We start from the raw sequence: 12,530 nt of genomic DNA on the forward strand, positions 1-12,530 counted from the left end.
GCAATAAGAGAAATTGTTTAACAGAAATGCAATGTTCTCAAAACAATGGGGTGGCTATATTTGTCTTTCAGTTTTATAATTTAGTTTGGATAATTTCTAATTTTTTAAATTTTCATTTATAGAACTGAAGATTATTTTAAAATGTGTTACAGGTGACAAAACTAAATTAAAAAAGCATCTGAAGAATCTTAACAACAGTATATCTATCATGAAAGCTTAAAAACAGTTTAATAAAATTCAGGACAAATAGTTTAATGATGAAAACATTAAAAAAAATCAAGTCTTGAGCTCAATGACATTCCATCTAAATCTAATATTAGTGACCACTTACATTACTCTTTACCATTGGAAATACCCATTTACATTTCTGCCTCTGTCCATATGAAGTAGATGTACTTTAAAATATCTATTTCTCTCACTAAATACAACTAAATTAAGGCTACAAACATAAGAAGCTTCTAAAAGGTGGAGAGAAAAGGGCAAACTGACTAGTGACCTCAGGACCCAAGGAAAGATATGGTGGTGAGTTCCCTGGCTTTTTATTTTGCCTCAAATATCCCAAAGTGGATAGTAGAGAGGACAGCAACCTGGAATTGTCAATAGATGTAGAAAAAATAAAAAATAAAAAATAAATAAAACTCTAAGAAATGCCTGCTCTCTAGCCAAAGAACCAGGAACAGGGCTACCTAGCAAGACAGAAACATTTAAAGTAGTAACTACTAAGTCAAATATTGCAAAAAATGAGGAATGTGCCACCTCCCACACCAGTAAAGACTAAATGGTAAGCTTATACTTCCACCATTGCTAGGCTATAACATGGTACCTCAATCTCCCTGCAGGGGTGGTGTCAGAGGATGCTAATTGGGAAGCCAGGGATTTTCATCTACACTAGAAAGTAACAAATCATGCTTCCGGTATCAGTGAAACCCATTTGGGGATCCTGGACTTCTACTCCTATCTGATGGTAAAAAAGGCAACCTCCTCTTCTTACTGAGCAATGTCATAGAAGGCCTACTAGAGAGTTAGGACCTTCACCACCGCTTGGTAGTAACAAGGCCATGTTTACATTTTGTCAATAAAGGCCGCATTAGGAGCACAACTGATGTGTTCCTGTTCTCCCAGCCAGAAGGTTATCAGTAGAGACCTAGTGGGTAGCCAGAACTCCCACTTATGGCTTCAAGTATTAAGAAGCCCTTCTGTCTTCCATGGGTGTCAATGGAGACAGAGTGGAGAATATGAACTTCCTTCACCACCTGGAACTAACAATGAACCAGAGGCTTAAAACATAATAATCAACATGTCCATATTTCTAGTAAAACACTCATCCAACTGACTATGAAATAATCAACCTATGCCAACATAAAGAAAACACAGAAGTCAGAATGACCTGACAAGCACTTTAAAGCAGGTATCATAAAAATTCTTCAGTGAGCATGCTTGAAACAAAAATACAGAAAGTCTCAGCGCAAGAATATAATATATAAAGAACCAGATGGAAAAGATACAATACCAAAATGAATAAAGAAATTGAGGAAAGAATCAGGGAAAGAAGACAAACCACTGGAAATTGCTCAATCTGAATAACAGAGAGAACAGACAGAAAAGTGAAATAAGAGAGTCTCAGGGGTCTGTGGGACCATAAAAAAGATCATTTGAGTCATCAGAGTTCTGGAAGGAAAAAAGAAAAGGGGCAGAGCTGAAAAAGTATTCAAATAAATAAGAGCTGAAAATTCTCAAATTTGGAAAAAGACATAAACCTATAGAATCAAGTACCTAAGAGTAACCAAATAGGATAAATCCAAAGAAATTCATGCCAAAACACATCACAGAAAAACTTCTAAAAACTAAAGACAGAGGAAATCTTGAAAGCAGCAAGAATCAAACACCTTGGGTGATGCTGGTTCCTTCTGGGGACATCACTCATTACCAGGGAAAAGCAAATCAAAACCACAATGAGAGGTCACCTCATACCTATCGGAATGGCTAAAAGCAAAACACCAGAAACAAGTGTTGGTGAGGATATGGAGAAAAAGGAGTCCTCATGCATTTCTGATGGGAATGCAAACTGTGGATATACAGTATATATATTACAACTAAATTACAGTATGGAGTTTCCTCCATACTGTGGAAAATAGTATGGAATTTCCTAAAAAAAAAAAAAAAAATAGAACTACCATATGATCCAGTAATTCCACTACTACATATTTACCCAAAGAATATGAAAACAGTAATTCAAAAGGATAAATGCACCCCTATGTTTTATTATAGCATTATTTACAATAGCCAGATTATAGAAGCAACCCAAGTGTCCATTGATAGATGAATGAATAAAGAAGTTGTTTATACACACAATGGAATATTACTGAGCCATGAAAAAGAATACAATCCTGCCATTTGCAACAACATAGGTGGATCTAGACAGTATAATGCTAAGTGAAATAAGTCAGAGAAAGACAAATACTATATGATCTCATACATACATACAATTGAAAACAACAACAACAACAAAAGAAAGAAATAAACCAAAAATAGACTCTGCAATAGGGAGAACAAACTGGTAGTTGACCGAGAGAAGGTGGTGGTGGGGGATATGGGTAGAATAGGTGAAGGGAATTAAGAGTATACTTATTGTGATGAGCACTGAGTAATAAATAAGATCAATATATTGTATACCTGAAATGAATGTAACACTGTATATTAATCATATTTCATTTTGAAAAAAGGAAAAGAAACACCTATGTATAGGGAGAAAAACAATTTGAGTGGCAGGGGGTTTTTCATCAGAAATAATGGAGGACAGAAAGAAGTAATGCAAAATAAGGTCAGAAAGAAGTAACACAAAATAAGCATTTTTCAACTGTGGAAAGAAGTTGCCAAACTCAGAATTCTGTATGCAGAAAAATATCCTTCAGGAGTGAAGGGGAAATCAAGACCTCAGATGTAAAAAACTAAAAGACTTTGTCACTAGCAGATCTATCCTAAAAGAGTTAAATTGGAAGTATCCTAAAAGATTTGAATTGAAAAAGATAGAAGGAATTTTAGAGAATCAGGAAGGAAGAATATGATAGAGCAAAAATACAGGTAAATAAATAGACAAATGGAGAGGTCATAGCTAATGGGTATGAAATTTCTGTTTTGAGGTCATGAAAATTTCTAAAATTAACCAAGGAAATGGTTACAAATGATCTGTGAATATACCAAAAATTATTGAATTATGCACTTTCAATGGGTAAATTTTATCTCAATTTTATCTCAATAAAGTTGTTTTTAAAAAATAAAAATAAAAAGCTTTAAAAAAAAAAAATCACAATAGTGGTAGCTTAAGGAAAGGGGCACAAAAGGATTTCCTAAGCATGAATGGGCAAGTTTTATATCTTGATCTAGGTGATGGTAACATAGGTATTACCATATATATCTTATATATATATATGGTATATATATCTTAGTCAAAATTAATATATCTTAGTCAAAATTAATCAAACTAAACCTTTCAATTTGTGTATTTACTGTTATAGTTATACCACAATAAAGAATATTAGAATAAGAAATTGATAGGTAATCTCGAATTCCTTTCCAAAATGCTTTTTACCAATTTACATTAATAACAACAGTATAGGGGTGCCTGGGTGGCTCAGTGGGTTAAGTCTCTGCCTTCTGCTCAGGTCGTGATCTCAGGGTCCTGGGATCGAGCCCCACATAGGGCTCTCTGCTCAGCAGGGAGCCTGCTTCCTCCTCCTCTCTCTCTCTCTGCCTACTTGTGATCTCTTTCTGTCAAATAAATAAATAAAATCTTAAAAAAAAATAACAACAGTATATTAAAATTCAAGTGCTCCACATCTTACTAACTCTAATATTGATAATCTAAGGGACTAAGTATGGGACCCCATTGTGGTTTTAATTATCAATCTGTTATTGTTATTTAGGTCAGTCATTTTTCCCATTGTTTTTTGGATATTCATGTTTCAAAAAATAAGAATTTTCATATCGATTACTCAGTGTTCTACTGGCTTCTTTGACATCTTCTTATTTCTTAGTCACTTTAATGTAAGTCACAAATACCTTCTCTCAAAATGAGTTTTGCCTTCTCTCTTGTTACAGTGCACTTATCATGAATAATAATTAATTATTAATATTATAATTAATTATATTATATGTAATTATACATTAATATTATATAATGTATAATTATATCATAATTATTTATTAATTATAATTAATAAATAATTAATTGTTAATTATTAATAATCTAGAAATTTATGATAGTGTCAAAAGTAACATTTAATCATGCATTTTGTGTGTGTGTGTGTGTGTGTGTGTGTGTGTCTTTTAAAAGAAATACTTCTCTGACACAAGTGGGTAAGTTTGTCTCCTATATGGTCTTTAATCTTCCTGGAAATGGTTTTATGTGTGTGTTATAAGATAGAAATACAACTTTATTTCTAAATTTGCTTTATTTCTCCATATGGCTGACCTATTTTGTTTGTACAATTTATGATAGATTATATCTGTATTCTTTTTTCTATTACATTAATCATTTTATTTGTATTTTGAGGCCATTGATAGTGCCTTACTATTTATAATTTTATAATAAATATGGATCTAGAAGCCAAAAAACCCCCATTTATTTAGATTACTAGAAAAATGCAAGATAAAGTAATGATGTTTCTTAAATATTTTTTAAGGATGAGGATTTTTTTTTTTTTTTTTTTTTTGACAGAGAGATCACAAGTAGGCAGATAGGCAGGCAGAGAGAGATGGGGAAGCAGGCTCCCACTGAGCAGAGAGCCCAATGCGGGGCTTGATCCCAGGACCCTGAGATCATGATCTGAGCCAAATGCAGAGGCCTTAACCCACTGAGCCACCCAGGTGCCCCAGGATGAGGATTTTTACCTTTGAATTCCTTAACTGCTTTATTATTGGGGCAAATTAGCCACAAGCAAATGCATCTTTTTAGTTTTCAAATTAATATCCTAAGGGTGAAAATTATTTATTTGCCCTCAACAACATATTATTTTTTTTTTGCTCTCCATTCATTTAAACAATAATGACCATAGAAATCTACTAGTGGTACCCCAAATTTAATCTTGCTTTCAATTTTGTATATCATTTTATTTGATTCTTAATAATAAAAAATATAAGGTCAGAGAGGTTTAGAATACTAATGACTTCCATTGTCTCTTACTCTAACTTAAGGAATTTCTGATAGCTCTCTAGTAATTGTCATGCCTTTTGACTTGATAATCTGTTTTCTAGACATTAATTGAGAACAAAAGTGTTGGTGGAATGAGACCTATAGTAATTTTAGGCCACATTTTAATAGGAATGAATGCTTGCTTTGTTTGAATACATTTCACAGACAGAAGTATCTGAATGAGGGAGTTATCTCTATTAATGATTTGAACTTTACTACTTTTTATAGTTCTTTTTTTTCTCTAGCTGTTTTAGAAATTGAGAGTAAACTATGGAAATTAAAAATATGGTACAAGCTTAAGAAATGATACCATAAAACACTGAAATCAGATAATGAAGACTTACCTCTATTTCTTTTCTTAATTTTTCATGTGTCTTTTTCTCTTCTTCAAGAAAACAAGTTTTTTCAGTGATAGATTCTTTTACAGTTATAATTTTATCCTTTAACTCTGTAATGTCTTCCTGTATGTTTACAAAAGTTTAAAATATACAAGTCAAACAATGAATGGTCAATAGAAGTCCAACATTTTTAGTATTTCTATAATTTAAAAAAACTAGCCATCACATTTAATTTTGGTAAACAGAATTAGAATATTTCATAGGTACAAAGAATAAAGAACTGTTATTCAAACAAATAAACCTTTGATTTAAAAACTTAAAATTAAAACTGAAGGTAAATAAGATTTTTTTTTAAATATTTATTTATTTATTTATTTGACAGAGAGCGATCACAAGTAGACAGAGAGGCAGGCAGAGAGAGAGAGGAAGGGAAGCAGGCTCCCCTCCGAGCAGAGAGCCCGATGTGGGACTCAATCCCAGGACCCTGAGATCATGACCTGAGCCGAAAGCAGCAGCTTAACCCACTGAGCCACCCAGGCACCCCGTAAATAAGATATTTTAAAAAGTGGTAGTCATACTGGCCATTGCACAGAAACAGTGACTAATAATACAGTATATGTTAATTAAATTGAATTTAAATGTAAAAAGGATAAAAACTTAAAATTAAAACGAAATGTAAATAAAATGTAAGAAAAGTAGTAGTCGTAGTGGCAATTGCCCAGCAACAGTGTAAAGGAATCTTTTAAATTCTCTAGCAAGAAACGACAGGTTAAAAAAAAAAAAATGACAGGTATTTTAAGTTTATATCTCCCATTGTCTTCAAAAAATGGTATAAAAGTAAAAAAAGATCCTAAGGCACTATTATTAATTGATATTGTTTGTAGAATAGCATTAAGCATAAAAAATTGATTTGAATTGGTCAGATCCATTAGCCTAGGAAGCGAGGGCTTCAACACTTTTGTGAGTCACACTTTCTGAAACAACTGGATTAATTGTTCACTGTAATTTTTTTGACTATATATTTTTATTAATCCACAGGGGATTTGAGAAAAACTCCCTTATGTATTTGTACATTTGGTATAGTTGTTATATAACTCATGTATTTAAGTTTTTAAAAGTTGTGAAAATAGTTTCTGAATCTAGTTAAGAGAGTTATGGACATTTTATTAAGTTAATGATAAGTGTATCGCTTAATAAGTAAGAGTACTTGCAAAAAAGAAGTAATAGAAAAAATTTTGATAAAGGATATTTCAAACCTGTAGTTGTTTTATGTGATTTCCTCCTGGATTTTGGAGATTTTGCATAAGTTCCTCTTTCATTTTTTTTAACTTTTTAACAAGATCTCGTTTTTCATGAAGTACAGTCATGAATGACCATTTGCTTTCTATCGCCCCCAAACTAACTTTATGCTCTTTTATTTTTGCGTAGTATTCATTATATCTTAGCTTGTGTTCCTCAAAGTCTTCTTGGGCTGCTTCTATGTCAAATTTAAGCTTTACATTTTCTGTATGTAAGGATTTGATTTGAGTTTCCAGGTTCCCACACTGAAGTTTGGCATTTTCTATGGCAGCATCTTGCTGACAAATTTGCTTTTCTATTTCTTTAGTTTCTGCAGAGACAGATGCTATTTGTTTTTCAAGGTCATGGAGTTCATTCTGTAAAATATTTCAATATTATTATTATTAATTCATGATATTCAACATTAGAAGAATGTTATTGTTTTGATCCATATGTCTGTAGCAAAACCACAACATAAAAATACACATTTGTCAGATATAGAAAAATTGATATACAATAAAAGGAACCATTCAATAAGTAACAAAATGATTTTATAATGTTAGAGGGAGCTGAGAGTTATATATTTCTTACTTTTTAATGTTCATCTAATTCAAAATATTAAAATTTCATAATTTTTGTTAACACTTTATAAATAAATAAAAAGTTTTACTTTCTTCTTTCAATATGGATGAAATTATTTATTTTTATTTATTTTTACTATTTATTTATTTATTTTTCTTTCATGATTGCACTTGCTTGAACCGCCAGTACCATAGAAAGAACGGAAGTGGTAAGATCACATATCCTTGCCTTCCTTGCTCCTGGTCTTAGGAGAGAAACATTCACTTTTTCACCATTAGATAAATTGGCTATAGGATTCATAAAGGTACGTAAATGTCCTTTTTTAGATTATGGAAGTTGTACTCCTAATTTGCTAGTTTTTATCATGAATGGATGTTGGATTATGAAAAGTATTTTTTATGTGTCTATAATTCTCTTTCTAAATATAAATGTACTAATTTGTTCTCTTGCTTAAATCCCACCAAAACCTTCCCATTATCTTTAGTATAATGTCCAACTTTCTTATCATAGTATGTATCTCTCACTACTTCTCAAAACACACCCTATACTATACTGCCACCAAATCACATATACAGTTGACCCTTGAGCAACACATGCATGGGTCCACTTAGAGGCAGATTTTATATATCTAAAAAGTACAGTACTATAAATGTATTTTCTCTTCCTTGTGATTTAAAAAATATATATATTTTACTTATTTGTTTGAAAGACAGAGTGAGCGAGCGAGAGAGAGAACAAGCCAAGGGGAGAGGCAGGGGGTGAAGTTGACTCCACCCTGAGCAGGAAGCCCAGTGCAACTTGCAACTCAGAACTTGATTCCAGGACCCTGGGATTATTACCTGAGCCCAAGGCAGACGTTTAACCGTCTGAGCCACCCAGGTGTCCTCTTCTGATTTTCTTAATGATATTTTTTTTTTCCTCTAGCTGACATTATTGTAAAAATATAGTATATAAAACATGTAACTTAAAAATATGTCTATTGGTAAGTCTTCTAGTAAATAGTAGACTATTGTAGTTAAATTTGGGGTGAGTCAAAAGTTATATGTTGATTTAACTGGCTCAGGGTAGCACTCCTAAACTCCACATTATTCAAGAATCAACTGTAGTTCTGTGAATGTATCAAATGCTCTTTCAGGCTTCTGTGAATTTTCTCAGGATCTTCTTGCCCAGAATACCATCCTTCTCACACCCAAACCTTAAACCTGTCCTAGATAGCCAATATTCAAGTGAACTCCAGCTGTCTTCTTTTTTTAAACCCAATAGAAACTTCACTTTGTGATCATTCGTTTAGCGTTAAATGTGTTCATGCCTTCATTGTTGACATTACTACCCTGCGTATAATTATTTATTTATTTATTTGTCTCCCTCTTCAATAGATGAGTGAGGACAATGTTTGGCAAAATGCTTAATAAAATGTAGTTTATTGATATAAGTGAAATAACACCTGTGAAACTCATTGGAGAGTGAGAAATTTTACAGAAAATTTCTTTATAAAGAGCTAAGACATTATTATTTTATATTCTCTTGCAAAAAAGTATTCTTTTCTAAAAGTAACTATACAATGTAAATATTTATGAGATCCATATTACCATGGTAGTATAATTATTAATCATCATATCTGCTGATACATTAATACCTAAAACCAACATCAAAATCTACCTCTATACTGTCTACCAGGGTCCCAGCAGGATACTGTACATATATTTACAAATATTAACTCATTTAATCTTCATGAAAACCTTGTAGGCAGGTCATACTATTATCTCTATTTTACAAATACAAAAACAGAAGCACAGAGAAATTAAACAATGGAGCTAAAAGCAGCAAATCTTGCCTTTCAAACTAGGCTGCTGGGTTCTAGAGCCTATTTTTCAGTTCCATAATATATTTAATAATAATCTTTAAGAAACACATAGTAAATATACTATTTCCATTTTTCTTTAGCTATATTAAGAGTATAGTTATATCTAATTGTGCTGCATACAAAAAAACAAGTATGGCTTTTCCAATTCCCCACAGTGGAATCATGAATACATTATGAAATACAAGGAACACAAAAATGTTTCTCATCACCTTGTAATGTTCACTGTCAACTAATAGCCATGGCTTTAAGAACACTGGCTTAAAAACTTAACCTTTCTTCAGTTTAACATTTTAGGAAAAACTGAAATAGAAGTGAATTTAAAATAATTCTATGTGATACATTGGGCTTTATATGTACATACTACAGTTCTAAGGACATTGCTGAATCTTTGTATATTGGGTGTGTGAAATGTTCCATGAAACTAAAATACTTGTATAGACTTCACTTTGGGATAATAGAATAATTAAGAAGGAGTAAACATGAAAAACAGGAGTTTCAAATAGCCTCCCAAATTAAGTATCCTTCATAACTTCCCTGTTAATAATTCAATATCATTTTAAAGACAGTATTGACTCATTTAAAAGACTATATGAAGTAGATTACCTGCAAATGGAACAGAACTTTTTTGTTTTTTTCTATTTCTGATGTTTGTGATTGTTGTTGCTTTGCAACTTGCTCTACAGCATCAGTTAATGAAGATGTGCCTTGGTTAGCCAGAGCTAGACAAAAGAATAAAGTACATAAAACTGTAAGTTGCAAACACTCTAAGAAAGTTATTGTTTCTTCACTCAAAGGCATGAAAAATGTGATATGTCTCATAAATAAAGTAGATTCAGAATTGGTAATATTCCCTTTCTGATTATAAGCAAAACCAAAATCAAAAGCCATAATAATACACAATGCAGAATAGCCTAATATAATGTTATACCTGTTCCTGTATGGAACAGTATAAATATTTTGATTGTCCCCATTTTTTTTTATCCAGACCACTTACACATATGCATAATTACAGTGCTACCATAATAAGTATACAGCAATTTATAGTTGATGAATTTTCATTAAAGGCCTGTTGTTATGCCTTTTCTAAATACCATCTAAGTGTCCTCCTGGAGAAATTTAATAGCTTCCTTCTATTGCATTTGGCTATACATTTTAACAAAATTATCCTATCATACTACCTTTTTGTTGCTGCTTATCCTTTAATTATTTCTTTCTTTTAAAAAATAATTTATTTCTTAAGATTGCTTCATTACCTTCTTCAGGAACTCCTTGACTCTTCCTTTCTTTGTTGCCTGACATTCTACTCTGTATCTTTCTCTCTTTTTGGTTCACTTTCTTTAGGCCTATAAAATAATCAATATTGATAATTTTTCACTTTTCTGTCTTTTTTTCTCCTGTCATATATCCTGGTGATCCTGAAAACAACTGTTCACTAAAAGGACAAGCCAGAATCTTGCCTTCTCTCTTATATGCTGCATGCAATTCTTTTAGTAAAACTTATTGGTTCTATCTTTAAATTATATTGGAATCCACTCACTGCTTGCCACTTTTTTTTTTTTTAAGATTTTATTTATTTATTTGACAGAGAGAAATCACAAGTAGATGGAGAGGCAGGCAGAGAGAGAGAGAGGGAAGCAGGCTCTCTGCTGAGCAGGGAGCCCGATGTGGGACTCAATCCCAGGACTCTGAGATCATGACCTGAGCCAAAGGCAGCGGCTTAACCCACTGAGCCACCCAGGCGCCCACTGCTTGCCACTTTTAAATACTATTACTAGAGAGGATTCTGTCATAACATTCTTTAAAACATGACCTCTCCTCCTTCATTTTCCATTTCCTTATCCTGCCTCATTTTTCTTTTTTTTTAATTCATTATTTTTATAAACATATAGTGTATTATTTGCCCCAGGGGTACAGGTCTGTGAATCATCAGGCTTACACACTTCACAGCACTCACCATATCACATACCCTCCCCAATGTCCATAACCCAACCACCCTCTCCCTACTCCCTTCCCCCGCAGCAACCCTCAGTTTGTTTTGTGGGATTAAGAGTCTCCTATAGTTTGTCTCGCTCCCCATCCCATCTTGTTTCATTTTTTCCTTCCCTACCCCCCAGACCTACCACTCTGCCTCTCAAATTCCTCATGTCAGGGAGATCATATGATAATTGCCTTTCTCATTGACTTATTTCACTCAGCACAATACCCTCTAGTTCCATCCATGTCATTGCAACTGGCAAGATTTCATTTCTTTTGATGGCTGCATAGTATTCCTATATATATATATATATATATATATATATATATATATATATATATATATATATATCTATCTCACATCTTCTTTATATATTCATCTGATGATGGACATCTAGGTTCTTTCCATAGTTTGGCTATTGTGGACAGTGCTTCTGTAAATATTCGGGTGCAAATGCCCCTTTGGGATCACTACATTTGTATCTTTATGGTAAATACCCAGTCATGCAATTGCTGGGTTGTAGGGTAGCTCTATTTTCAACTTTTTGAGGAAACCCCATGCTGTTTTCCAGAGTGGCTGCACCAGATTGCATTCCCCAAAACAGTGTGGGAGAGTTCCCCTTTCTCCGCATCCTCTTCAACATATGTCATTTCCTGACTTGTTAATTTAAGCCATTCTGACTGGTATGAGGTGGTATCTCATTGTGATTTGATTTGTATTTCCCTGATGCCAAGTGATGGTGAGCATTTTTTCATGTGTCTGTTGGCCATCGGGATGTTGTCTTCGCAGAAATGTCTGTTCATGTTTTCTGCTCATTTCTTGATTGGATTATTTGTTCTTTGGGTGTTCAGTTATAGATTTTGGATACTAGTTCTTTATCTGATATGTCATTTGTGAATATCTTTTCCCATTATGTCAGTTGTCTTTTGGTTTTGTTGACTGTTTCCTCTGCTGTGTAAAAGTTTTTGAGCTTGATGAAGTCCCAATAGTTCATTTTGGCTCTTCCTTCCCTTGCCTTTGGCTATGTTTCTAGGAAGAAGTTTCTGCGGCTGTGGTCGAAAAGATCACGGCCTATATTCTCCTCAACAGCATCCTTTTTCTTAATAGCATTTGTCACCATTGATATTTTACATGGATTTGTTTCTTTTTTTATTTCCTTATACTAATGTAAGCTCCATAAGGGTAGAGACCTTAGAACAATGCCTGGCACTTACTTAATAGGTGTCTATGTATAGTCTATCTCCACTCCAGTTTACCTTGTTCTAATGATAGAATTATGCTCCTAAAATACTGTTCCTACCA

General features: G+C 33.0%; 1 protein-coding gene across 5 annotated transcripts in view; it reads right to left on the reverse strand.

The window, feature by feature from the left end:
• Window positions 1–12,530, reverse strand: part of CCDC122 (coiled-coil domain containing 122) — a 41,006-nt gene that overhangs the window by 21,722 nt on the left and 6,754 nt on the right. For 4 of the 5 annotated variants that reach the window (XM_004759246.3, XM_013059848.2, XM_013059850.2 and 1 more), the window contains 4 exons: window positions 10,507–10,596; window positions 9,857–9,972; window positions 6,786–7,184; window positions 5,536–5,652 (listed from right to left, as the gene is read on the reverse strand). In XM_004759246.3, the coding sequence (XP_004759303.1) occupies window positions 5,536–5,652; window positions 6,786–7,184; window positions 9,857–9,972; window positions 10,507–10,596 (722 nt within the window). The remainder of the gene's footprint in view (window positions 1–5,535; window positions 5,653–6,785; window positions 7,185–9,856; window positions 9,973–10,506; window positions 10,597–12,530) is intronic. The other variant, XM_013059846.2, reaches the window with a different exon arrangement.

The sequence above is a fragment of the Mustela putorius genome, unplaced genomic scaffold, assembly GCF_011764305.1.
Source record: "Mustela putorius furo isolate JIRA1106 unplaced genomic scaffold, ASM1176430v1.1 tig00000179_pilon_pilon_pilon, whole genome shotgun sequence".
In the NCBI taxonomy this organism is placed as follows: domain Eukaryota; kingdom Metazoa; phylum Chordata; class Mammalia; order Carnivora; family Mustelidae; genus Mustela; species Mustela putorius.